Source organism: Podarcis erhardii (assembly GCF_964252035.2).
Source record: "Podarcis erhardii genome assembly, chromosome: 8".
NCBI lineage: Eukaryota > Metazoa > Chordata > Lepidosauria > Squamata > Lacertidae > Podarcis > Podarcis erhardii.
Genome location: NC_138499.1, coordinates 23538388 through 23551995, shown reverse-complemented (window position 1 = coordinate 23551995; position 13608 = coordinate 23538388). Strand labels below are relative to the sequence as shown.

The following is a 13608-nucleotide window of genomic DNA, read 5'->3' as shown; positions in this document are numbered from 1 at the left end:
CTTGTGCAACCTCCTCTCTACGTACCCCGCAAATCTGTACCATAAGGTCCCCAAAACTTCTAGAACAGATTTTGGGGGTGTGCAGGGGATTGTATGGCAGAGGAGAGGGAAGTTCCATAGTGCGTCTACTGCATAAGCATAATGGCAGTGCTGGATACAACCCTGTATCCTGTTTATTTCAAGTGTGACTTAACCAATAGGCAAACATCTGTTCATCACAGCCAAGCACTTTTGGCAATTCACCAGGACCTTTGCTGAGATGTTTCTTTACCTTATCTTGGTGTTTCCAAACCCAAGTTACTCGTGCTTAGAGAGTTGAGTGAAGTGCTTTCTGACATTTCCATTCCCTGTACTAAACAAATTGCTAAAGCTGCCCAGCTAGCATCAAAGCTTAATAAAATGACACTTGCTTTAAGTAGGCAGGAAATATCACATTTTACACTTTTGCTTTTTAAAAGATTTTAATCAGACACATTACACTGCACAATTGTGTCTTTATCCAGGATTAACAGGGTACCATCCACAAGATTTGGAAAGAATATTTTTTCCACATTTATCCCCATCTCTTTAACTCAGCACAGAGAATTCAAGGTTCCTACCACCTCAGTTTTCTCTTCCCCCCACCCCGCATGTTAGCTCCCATGTGTGTTGACCTTCCAAGATTCTGTGGTGGCTTTTAACTGATTAGAAAACAAATTATCTGCTGGTAACAGCATTAGCATAGTGTACAAAATCAAGATCTAACTTGCTCAGTGCATAAACACAATGCTACTGATGACAACAATTTTTTTTTAAATAAATGCAAATTCTGCATATAAATGGGTCAGTTGTCCTACAGCTAGTAGGAAACTTATGCTTAATTGTTCCCAAATAATTTAGAAGAAAACCCTCCTTTATTTACTGCTCTGAGGTCTGAAATAATACATGACAAGTATCAGCTTTAGGAATGAACTTATTTAAAGGTGGTGGTTTTTTTTTTTAAATTCCCCCCAAAAACAGACTACTAAAAGTAAAAATTTGTGAACAAGTGTCTTTCAGTTTAAAAAGCACTCAGTTCCAACATTTAAGCATACCACAGCAGTTTGGAAGGCAGATTTCTTGCCTACTGGGACCTAGCTATCATATGATGAACAGGCTGTAATTATCAAGTGAGGAAACAAAACGAACCAAAAGGCTACATTCTAATGTCAGGGGTACAATGCAATGACAGCTACAAAACTGTGAAGATTCATTCCAGAATGACTATAGTAATGGCAGATGAACTTAAATGGCATAGATCAGACGGGTTAACAAATGCACAAACTGCTATTTACCTTTCCGTATCAAATGTGCAACCTGCATGGGCATGCTTAAGTAAAGAATTAACTGTTTAAAAGATTAAACGACCCAGGCACAAAGCAAAGAGAAGTTGGTCAATATTTCCTTCCAAATATCCAATCAATGGGAAAGCAATAAGGCCCATGTCAGTCATCTGGTACCAACATAAAATGGATTTGCAATTCTTTCCAGTAAAAAGCAAGTAAGACAGAGCTCCGAAACATGGGCACTCTGCATCTGACATTAGAATCTAGTTCAAAATGAAATTTGGGTAGTCCAGACATAAACCAATGCTGCGAGATAGGAAAAAAGCAACACCTATCCTGCTACCATTCATCGGTTCCAACTAATCAAAGCTCAGCTAGTTTTTCTTTCCATTTCGTTAGTTATTAACTCCATTTTGTGTGCCATCCTGTTCTTTGAAACAGATTTATTTAACATTTGCTTTCAAACAAGGAAACCGTTACAGTAGTCATTTTTTACACACTAATGTAGCCAGTGTGGCTGACTTCTCATAGGTGCATTTAAGAGTTTCCACAGTGGAACTTCACAACAGAGATAAATTATTTTAACTTGCTATAGCGAATATGATCATTCAGATCACACCAAAACAAAACTTCAGTTCTACTATACTTCCACCAGCCTGCCACCTAGCATGAGGATTCACTGGTACTGCACTTGTCTCCAGTGCATAAATTTAAGGTAAAAGCTCATTTATATACAAGAATGAAATTTCATAAGGGTCTGTAGAGCAGGCACTCCAAACTAAACAGAGTTGAAAGAAAACACTACTTCGTTCAATGACATTAAGTGTTTTAGAAAATAACCAGGCTCAAAGCAAGTTGCATACCAAATGGAGAAAGAATTTTCTAGTTAATGTGGACTCAACAGTAATAAGTGTTAAAGAGCAAATGACACCATTTAGTTTTTGGCTGTGGGAGAAGTCCACTTGTTAGGATTTTGTAAGGCAAATAAAACAGGTATTGAAAACAGAACTTCTACAAGTATTTTACCTGCGATATTGTAAAATCAAAGTACTATTTTATTAAATGAGTTATTTTACACAATATGAACATCAATATAATTACAACTGTAAAAAATTTAAGAATGAACCAATTTTCAGATTTCCAAGTAGGGCACAACTGTACAGTTACATAGATTCATCTTTACATGACGCCCAAGAGGAACAGCATAAAAATATGAATGTTTCTATAGCCCCTTCATTTTTGCTGATCAACAGTTTGTTAGAAAAGCAGCTGCAGGTTTGTTATGCAATGTCTGACAGTAGAAGAGTCAATAGGTTCCATGAATTCACCTGCAACACAAGAGTAATATTGTTAAATACAGTCTTATTGTCTCATCGAATTACTAGCATCTAATGATTCAATGTAATGTCATTCCATAATTACCGTATTTTTCCCTCTATAACACGCAGATTTTTTCTCCTAAAAAGGAAGGGGAAATGTCTGTGCGTGTTATAGAGCGAATGTGTGGTCCCTGGAGCCGAAAAACCAGGCAAAAATCAAATCGCGACGCTTCAAGGAAAAGGGAAAACTGAAAAGAGGAAGCGGCTGAGGCAAGCTCCGGTGCTGCTGGGGGAGAGGGAGAGAGAGGGGGGAAGGGAGAGATAGGGGGGGGGGAGGGAGAGAGAGGGGGGAGGGAGGGGGGGAGAGGGGGAGAGAGAGAGAGAGAGAGAGAGAGAGAGAGAGAGAGAGAGAGATATGGCTGGCTTGGGTGGGGGGAAACTTTTGCCTTTCTTTCCTCCAACCCGTTAAATCCCTCTCCTGCATTCTTAGCCAGCTGCTTCTCTGCACACCCCTCTAATGTCCCTTCTTTGTTTTTCCTTCGCTCCCCACTTAAAATGTGGTTACAAAGCATAGATCCACAGGGATTCTCAGGATCTTTGCATTGGGTCACCCCAAATTCACCATCAGATCACATAGCATGTCCATGGCTACAGCCTGCACCAAAAAAATCACGCACCCACTGTTGCCTGGGGCTGCAATGGTGCAAAAACGTGGTTACAAAGCATGGATCCACAGGAACTCTCAGGATTTTGGCATTGGGTCACCCCAAATTCACCATCAGATCACATGTCTGTGGCCACAGCATGAAGCCCAAAAATGATACATCCACTGTTTCATTCAGAATGTTTTTTCCCTTGTTTTCCTCCTCTAAAAACGATGTGCGTGTTATGGTCAGGTGCGTGTTATAGAGCGAAAAATACGGTAAATGAACTGAACCTCCCTGAACCCTTGTAACAGATAAACACAACAAAATTAGAAGATTACACACATTTATCTTCTCACAGACTTGTTGCCAATTTTGGCAACTCTCCAATGTAATGCCCTGGCTATATCAAAATAAAGTTCTAAATATGAGAAACAACAAAACCAAAATCCTCGTTTATGCTTTAAGTTAGCTCCCAATTTTCATAAAACCTATATTGTAAATGAAATCTATTTGATGCAGTTTTAGTATATGATATATACTAAATTTCTTTAATTCAAAACTTAAATACTAAGCATTCACCTGTGAGCTTTTACGCCTGAACATCTGCCAGTTCTGGAGGGAGCGGAGTCTTCGGATGCTTGCTCTCAAAGTGCTGTTTGAAGGTCTTGGGATCTGGCATCTGTGTCTGATTAAGGAGAGAATGGAGCTTTATGCAAGGCAAAATCCCAAACAGATTCAAATACAGCTTCTTCTCCCTGAATCCTAAAGGACTGCATTAGGGTTTTTGGCTCAAGAGCAGCCAAATTTTGGAGGGACTGTTCCTCATTCTTTGCCACCCCTCCTAACTTCCCTGCTTTGTTCTACCTACTCATTCCTACTCAATTCTTATCTTTTTCACAAATTGTACATAAAATTGTGCCCCCTCCCTGCCGGCTATTTGGCTAGTATTTCATGGGTATTCCTTCCTGAAACCAGTGAATTCAGTTTTAACTTTAGTTTTTTGCCTGTTGGGAAGTACAAAATTATTATTTATTACATTTATATACTGCCCTTTATCTGAAGATCACAGGACAGATTACAATATAAAAACACAACATGCATAATATAATAATAAAAAATAATCCTCCCTCAACACGTTTCAAAGGCCATAGACTGTTTAACAGCAAAGAGCCTGGTTGAAGAGAAATGTTTTCCCTTTGTGCCTAAAAATATGTAATGAAGGTGCCAGGAGAGCCTCCCTGGGGAAAGCATTCCACAAACGGGCAGCCATCATTTTAAAAATAGCCTGTTGGGTATTAAAGGGAAGAGGTATCAAGAACCGACTTTCGGTGATGGGTATACAGAAGGGGGCTCACCTTCTCTAACAGCTCACCTGGGTTTTACAGTAGGTGCAGATGAGGGAGAATTCATACCACCCCTGCCAGCCCACTCCCATATCAACATGCAACTCCTGGTCACCAAAGGTTACTAGACTAGTGCCTAAATATAAGGCTAAACTTACAAGCAAGACACTCACCAAATGCTGGGAATGTATAGAAACACTGTCTAGAAACAGGCAGGTCCCTATGTAACAAGCAGTCTCCCCCCAGTATTTGACCAAAATCCCTGCTTCACCAAGTCCTGCACTGTTATTCAGTTGTGTATCCAAGCAGTACCTGTTCCATTTTTTACTCCTCGTTGCACACATCTGTCTGTCCATCCTGCCCATTTTTATCATACCCTGTTCTGCAGGATATTTTATTGCTATTGTTTATCAATTATGTTATTATATCTGCTTTCAACTGTATGCTGCCTTGAGTCTCTCACACTGAAGGGAAGCCTGCTGTTAAACTGCCCAGAGGACACACTGTTAGTTGGGTAGCATATAAATAAATAAAAATCAGAAATCTCTTGCCCAGGAACCCACAAAGTGAGGATGTTCTCATTTCCTTCTCCCTCACCTCTTAACCTAATGATTTACTACACTGCATATGCATGCTGTCACACCCTCCAACTCTTCGAAGCAAAGCGCATGCAATTCCCCAAGTGTTGCAGAAATGATAGGCACTACCGATAATATACACCTTCATCTGATACAAGATTCAAGTGTTTGCCATGTAACCTTTTTGACTTGCTAGCACAGGATACCCAACAACTGAAATCAGTAGTAGGAAATTGAACTCATACAAATAGGCACAAGTTGATATAATAGCCGGTGACAACGCAAAGGGTGTGTTAAAACTTTATGTAGGTTCTTCTGTACTGCCTACGGAGAAGAGAATTCTAGGGAATTATATGAAGGAAAAAGAGCATAGGGAATCCAGAGTCAAATTATCAATTCCCCACCTAGAGTGCATATGTATCACACAACACACATAGATGTTATTTGTTTCTTCCATAGCTTCATTCCATACAAGTCAAACTTGGGGCCTGGAAAGACTGCCACAATGCTTCATTTTCAAAGCCTCTTACCCTACAGACGGTGCAGGTGTATATTAGAGCAGCTTTAGCTGCAGCCTTCTGATCATGGCCTTGTTTCTTCTTTGCCCCAGCTTGCTTTTTGGCATTCTTCTGCTGTGACTGGATCTTCTGTTGTCCACGAGCCATATCTAAAAATAAGTGCAAAAGGCATTATAGCAGATTGAACCGTATGAGCAATCTAAGGCATATTTGCTCAGAAATAAATGGCTTCAAGTTAAAAGAATTTGCTCACTACTGTATTTAGGATTGCAGCTATAGCATTTAAGCACTTCTTAAGAGCCAGCCTCCATCTAGAAAAAGCATAAGCTGCTTTCAGATATGGACCAACTATCCTCCCCAAACAAATTATTTTTGTAATTACTTGCCCAGGTACTTTCCTCACAACTAGCATAGGTGCCCCATCATTTATTCCCAAAAATGAGACAAGAGTGGTTCCACAGATTACAACTAAGAGAATATTTATTCTGTTACAAGGAGGAGGAATTCGGAGGAAAGAATTCAGGCTCAAACCCCTCCATTTACTTAGAGCAATTGAAGGTGGTGCTATATTTGAGAAGAAACACATGGCTGCTACTGAAACTGGTAGTCCTGGGTCAAATTACAAAACTATCCTGTGTCCTGACATAATTACTGCTGTGCGTTTCCCTGCTCCTGACAGCCAATGATTTGGTGACAGCCCAATTACAGCCCTATACTGTTTCAAGGTACTCCTAGATTAAGTACACATTGTTCCATTCACACGGATATAAATCAGTCACAGAACACAAGGAATTCAACACCTTTATTACTCCAACTAGACTTGGGAGAACTCTAGCTTCTATGAAATTATTTGTCAGCTATGCTAGGATAATAGTATTTCAGAACTCACTACTGTAGTTGAAAATAAAGGGACAAGAACTGACCAGCCACAAAAAGCCACACACACAAAAGGGGGGGGGGGGGCTTATTAAGAAAAATGTCTTACAAAATCAATCCCCCCAGATGCTGCTGGAAACAATGGGTTAAAATGGTCTGGAATATTTACAAAAATACTCCAATTCTCCCTTACAAATACATGTCTCTGCACCAACATTCATATCACAAGGCAAACAGAGAAGGGAACACATTTACCAAGGACACTTTGCTTACAAAGCAGGGAAACTTTCTTTTTTTTATTTTACACCAACAGATTTGTACCCTACCCTTTCTTCAAGTACAGTGGTACCTCGGGTTACATACGCTTCAGGTTACAGACTCTGCTAACCCAGAAATATTACCTCGGGTTAAGAACTTTGCTTCAGGATGAGAACAGAAATCGTGCTCCGGCGGCGCGGCAGCAGCAGAAAGCCCCATTAGCTAAAGTGGTGCTTCAGGTTAAGAACAGTTTCAGGTTAAGTACGGACCTCTGGAACGAATTAAGTACTTAACCTGAGGTACCACTGTACTTATAGATAGCAGGTGTGATGTTATCCCTTCTTATTCATCAAACAACTCCATGGGGTAGGTTATGTTGAGCGTATCATTATGGTCCTATATTATCGAGGGAGCTTTATGATTGAGCAAGATTTACATTTAGACATTACATTTAGACATTTGCCATCAAAAGTGACCTAGTAATTCTTTCCCACACTATAGCCAGTGCTCATTCCTCAGGTAACATATGAACTCAGAATAATTTCCACCCAGTTCTGGTTTACTTCTGATTGCTCCTTGTATCATTGTGCAAGTGTGTAACATGAAGCTAGAGTCTGTCACAATATGCTGTTTCAGAGCATTTACAGTGTTTTGTTGCAAGAGACCAAGAAGACTGAAGAGTGACAGACAACCAGAGCCTGCCTACACTTCTCCAAGACATCTAGGTTATCCCAGTGTACTCTTGAAGGGGTGTGGGTGTGTGGGTGTATGTGTGTGTGTGTGTGTGTATATATATATATATATATATATATATATATATATATATATATATATCCTAGCAGCTTGATAATTTAACTATTCCCCTGCAAGCATCATCAAGTTGTGATACTAACACAAAACAAACCCCCCAAAATGGAAAGCTGCATATAACGGCATAATTTTTAAAAGATATGCATCCTACTGAGGCTCACGTGACTGCTTAGTATACACAGCATCCAATTTTTTTTAAAAAAGCCAACTTCTCATATGAGTTTTAGCTGATTAGTTAATAGCTAATAGTTTGCAGTCAGTACAAATAGTTCTGAAGCAAAATACACACTTTGTGATCGTATGGCACAGACATAAAAGAGAGAGATGAGGGATATTCTTAAGATTGTGTTTGTCATTGTACTTTTCAACTACAGCTGTATTAAAAATGCTTTTAAAATCGGGAATCCTTTTAGTCATTGAAAATGTTTTATCACTAATTAACCACGTAAGAGATTTTCTTATAAACCGCTTAGAGGTTTTCTTACCATCAAGCAGTATATAAATTTTGGCATTAAAAGAAGCTGGTATGGCCACTCCTAAAGAAGTCCGCACTGGTCTCCATGGTTTGTGATAGTTACCAACCAGTTGTAAATGAAGATGACATGGGTAGTGGCAGAACAACAGGAGACATTCTTGGAAGAGACCAGTTATCTAGAACCACTGTTATCTGAATTCAGGCATGGATTTGGGACGAATTGGCCTATTACCCTGATAGATTACTTTAATTGAGAGACAAGGAGAGTGAGACCTTGCCTATTTTCAATCTCTCTGCAAGTTTCTGTACCACTGACCATGGCATCCTCCAGGATAGGCTATGTCTGGCTTTAGTGTGGTGGCACCTGCCCTTTGGCTTGTGCTTCCAGTGATTATCAGGCACCCCCCAAGAGTACCGGCATTTTGGTGCCTACTTACAGCTCACCTGTTCACTCTGGCTTCCCCCAAGTAGTGATTCAGTAAAGTTGATATATTAATTTTATTTGTGATGTTTTGTATTTGTTTTATGACTATAATTTTATTCTATGCTGTTCACAGCCATTATATTTTTCTTAAAGTCAGTGGCGTAGAACCTGCATTCCTCCTGATATTGTTGCACTCCCAACAGCCACAGTCAGCAATGCCAGTGTTCAAGGGCAATGAGAGTTGTAGTTCAACAAGATCTGGAGAGCTACAGATTCCCTATTCCTGATATAGAATTAGATATGCAATGGAATGACAGCCTATACTTTTTTGGGCTTGCTCCTAGGTTTATTATTTATTCCAAATACAGTGGTACCTCGGGATGCAAACGGGATCTGTTCCGGAGCCCCGTTCGCATCCTGAACAGAACATAAGATGCAACAGCGTGTCATGTTTCGTCGCTTCTGCGCATGACATCATTTTGACCGTCTGCACATGCGTGAGCGGCGCAACCCGGAAGTAACGCGGTCTGTTACTTCTGGGTCGCCGCTGAGTGCAACCCGAGAATACTTATCCTGAAGCGTATTTATCCGGAGGTATGACTGTATAAACTGGTCATTATCAAAATATGCACCTCAAGAGGTTTAACGCCTGTTCTGCATGCAAAAATCCCAAACTCAACTTGTGATGTCTCCAGAAACTCTGGAGAGCCACTGCTGCCAAACAGTGCTGCCAATACCAAGCTAAAGGGACTGATTTTTAGAAGGCTGCTCCGAATAAAGGGATGTTCATGCAAACAGGAAAATGGTACACTAAAGCCATTATTAACTTTTGATAATAGGAGCAGTATCAAGTAACAATGGCCAGTTTCAAAACAACCCCAAAGCCCAGGTGAATAAGCCTGTATTGAGTTACTGACAAAACTGCACACCAGGCATGTCCAAAGTTCATTTCGGGGGTATAATCCGGCCTGGCAGTTGACTTAACCCGGCCCCTGTGTTAGTTTATTTTCTGGGGTAAATCCTAAAAAAAACATCAACAACTTCAATCATAAAAAGGTCAAAAACTTTGGTTGGCCTTCACGGCCTTCACTTCATCAAATCTGGCCCTCTTTGAAAAAAGTTTGAACACCACTGCTCCACACTGAAGATGGCTTGAATTCAGAACAAGACAGAACTCTCCTGCAAATTTCAGTGACTGGGTCAGCAGAAAAAGGGAGACATACTCCTTCCAAGTCTCTGAGTTCCTCAAACACAGTTTATCTTCCTGTATCATTTTCCTCAGAGCATTCCATTCACATGCCAGCAAAGTGATTCACGAGGAAAAGGCAGAGAGACCTATATTCCTGTGGGTCATACTCCAACTCCTATGAACCACCCCCAGCATGGCCAACCATCAGAGATGATAGGAGTTGTCATCCAGCAATTGGAGGGCCACAGGTTAGCTACTTCTGCTGTACAATGTATGTGTTCTGACCACAGAGCAGCTCTATAGAAAAGGTCACATATTCTCAGACTACAGATGGGTAACTTTATTATTATTTATTCAATTTATATCCCTCCCTTCCTCCCAAAGCAGCCCAGTGAGAACAGTGACAGGGAAGTGAGAATGACTTCACATATGCTGAACCCACATACACTGAATCCATAAAACCAGTGTGACCAGATAAAAGCTTAAGAGTTTTACTATACAGTGGTGCCTCGCAAGACAAAATTAATCCGTTCCGCGAGTCTCTTCGTCTTGCGGTTTTTTCGTCTTGCGAAGCACGGCTATTAGCGGCTTAGCGCTATTAGCGGTTTAGCGGCTAAGCGGCTATTAGCGGCTTAGAAAAAGGGAGGGAAAAACTCGCAAGAACTCGCAAGACGTTTTGTCTTGCGAAGCAAGCCCATAGGGAAATTTATCTTGCGAAGCACCTCAAAAGACGGAAAACTCTTTCGTCTAGCCAGTTTTTTGTCTTGCAAGGCATTCGTCTTGCGGGGCACCACTGTAACAAAGTTCTCTCATTTTATTAGCATCGGGGATTATTTTTTAAGACTGCAAATATGGTTCTGAAACTTCTGCCTTGCATATTCACATTTCCTATGTTTTAATACAGTTGTACCTTGGCTCCCGATCAATCAAAAACCGGAAGTGAGTGTTCTGGTTTTCGAACATTCTTTCAGAAGCCGAAATCATAAGCGATGCTTTGGAGGTCAAATGTTTCGAAGTTGAACGGACTTCCGGAACGGATTCTGTTCGACTTCTGATGTACCACTGTACCGTACATGGGTTCCTCCCCCATCTGCTATCTACATGATCAAAAGTATTTTTTGGTGAGATCTCTAGAGCTTCTAATTCCAAAAAACAAGAACAAACTTCTTCTGCATCAAGCCTTGTCTGCACTGTTGCTGTGGCTGGTTATTGTTGTTTTTAATACTGAACTGCTGCTAGTGAAGGATAGTTGTGTATGCGTGTGTATTATATTGCTACTTCACAGGGCAAACGACAAGGTACAATAGAGAGAACCATCTATACCACCTTGAGTTCCTTGGAGGATATAAATGCAATGTAATTAATAATATGAGAGAAGAACAGTTTCTATTCACTTTCTCCACACCATACGTAATTTTACTTACGGTGCATGCATAATAAGAAGTTATTACCCTGGCAAGATTAATAAAGTAGGGATCAACATACTTGTTGCCGATTTCCCAAGATGGTTTCCTCCCCAAATAAAACTCATGCAACTGTTTTGTCATACCTTGGTGGGTATACTTATGGGTATCTTGGTTGGGACAGCTGAGAATTTAAAAAGGAGGCTGGCCAGGATGTTCATTCTAAAGGCACACCCATGAGACTTCAACCATATCCAATCTGCTAAGTCCTAAAAGAATTTCACTGTCATAACAGCAGGCAGCAATTTCTCCTCTGGAACTGCACACAGCCAACATATGTTATCAGATCCTTCCTTGTTTTCAACCAGATTCCGATTCCCAGAACAAAACATGTGCATCTAATCTTGCTGTGATAACCTTCTAACTGTGTATGTCAGGAATATCAGTATTAAATGCCTTCTTCATCAATATTCCAATATTTGGGGTACGGAGCATACAACATGCAGTTTTCCCAAACTCATGAGACTGCAGACTAGTTTTCACTTCTTAACTTAATCAGACAAACAAGGGTAGAAAATGAACAGGCCTTTACAGCTGAATGTACAAAAAGGTAAAGAAACAAAAATAGAGTAATAAGATTCTGATTAAGCTGTCAAGCATATCATTTGCATAAGAACTTGTTTTCTAGAAGGAAATGTCCAAGTCGGAAAACAACCAGTGCATGTGACCAAGTAACAAATGGTAATGAGGTTTCATATCTCAGGTCTTGACACTACCAGCTGCGTTTTACACACGTAGCACAACACAGATTAATTTACCATTCAGCTACAATCAAACTCTTATGATATATAATTTTTAATCCTTACTGTACCAAGGAACACATGCAGAGACAGCATTCCAACCTGATTTTAAGCTGTTTCAAGTGTTGATGTGAACAGCAGACTCAGTCCCAACACGTGATGGCAAGGAAAGAAATGAAACAACAAAGAGTAAAGTGTGCCAAGAATGGTGTTTGGCATGAAAGCGTATGAGGCCAAGTGTGGCCAACGCAATACAAATCCTCTTGTTTTGCACAGTCAAGTGCAAGAACCCTCACTGAAGGAAGGAAGGAAGGGGGAGCTCACCATCTTCATGCCTGGTTTCCCACTCTGTCCAGCTATCCTTGATACAGCTGGCTAAAAACTTATTTCCAAGAGAGATCATCATGACTTCAATGAAGACGAACATCATATCATTTACCAACTTCACCCTTTCAAGGTGAATTTGGTGCTGCCAGTAAACCTGTTACATGGATAACTAGGGGAAGCCGGGGATAATCTAAAGAGAGGAAACACTGCAAAACTGGCCAGGGTTTTTTTTAAGGTGGAAAAGCCCATTTCAACAACCTCACAGCACCATGTAAGAAAGTGCAACTTTCTAACAGGCAAACCCAGACAGCCAACCCCCATAGCCATTATTCTACATGATTTATATGTGTAGTGTTCCATTATGCTACTGTTATTTATAAGCCGCTTTGGGATTCATTAGAAAGAAAAGCGGCATAGAAATATAATAAACCAACCCAATCCCATCATACCCAGCACCTTCCGGCGGGGGCCTAACAGTAACCCCCCCCCCGACCCTTCCCTCACCCTAAACGTGTTTGGGGTTTTTTAAGGGGGGGGGAAGACAAATAAATGGGAAATGCCACCACAGGGCAAAACCATAAGGAAACCACCATGTTCCCGAATCCCCCCCCCCAAAAAAAAACTTCCCGTCCGTGAAAGAAGCGGCCATGTGTCCAGCCCCGCAAGAAACACGAGGGGTCTCTTCTACCTTTCTCAGCCCCCCACCCGGGACGGGGAAACTTCCCCACGAGAGAGGGGGGGAGGGCCTGAGAAATAAACCCCTCCAGCCGCCGCCCGGCTCGGGGGGGGGGGGAGAGACTTAACCCGCCCCGAGCAGGCTGCCGGCCTCTCTCCTCTCTCTCCCTCGCCCCCGAGGCCTGGCGGCGGCGCCCAAGCCCCTGCCCTCGCCCCCCGCCTTTACCCGGGCTGTGGGGGTCCCGCCTGCGAGGCGTCCGTCGACAGCTACGGAAGGCTCCGCGCGGCCCAGCAGCAGCAGCTGCCGCCGCCTGCCCGTGAGGATGGAGGAGCCCGTGTGTGTGTGTGTGTGTGAGGGACGGAGTCTCTCTCGCCGTCCGTCTCCCTGCCCGTCCGTCGGCGGCGGCGGCGGCGAAGTGCGCACGCGCCGCCCCTCCCCGCCGCCGCCGCCGCCGAGAGCCGAGAGTCAGGCCAAGCCAGGCCAGGCCGCTCCCGCCAACGCCTCATCCGGCGGCGGCGGCTGCTGCTGCTGCTGCGCCCGGACCGGGCCAATGGCGGCGCCTCCCTATTACATAACGCGGAGGAAAGGCCTCTCGCTTGGCCTGAGCAGGAAGCCGAGGTGGCGGCGGCGGCGGCGGGGCCTGTTGGAGTTCCCTCCAAAG

General features: G+C 42.3%; 1 protein-coding gene across 1 annotated transcript; it reads right to left on the bottom strand.

Annotated features, from left to right (window-relative positions):
• Positions 1–442: 442 nt before the first annotated feature.
• On the bottom strand, positions 443–13362 carry ZNF706 (zinc finger protein 706). The gene is made up of 4 exons (XM_081874906.1): positions 13173–13362; positions 5722–5858; positions 3850–3955; positions 443–2632 (listed from the first exon to the last, which is right to left on the bottom strand). The coding sequence occupies exons 2-3, from the start codon at positions 5854–5856 to the stop codon at positions 3860–3862; spliced, it is 231 nt and encodes a 76-aa protein (XP_081731032.1). The 5' UTR covers positions 5857–5858; positions 13173–13362; the 3' UTR covers positions 443–2632; positions 3850–3859.
• Positions 13363–13608: the final 246 nt, after the last annotated feature.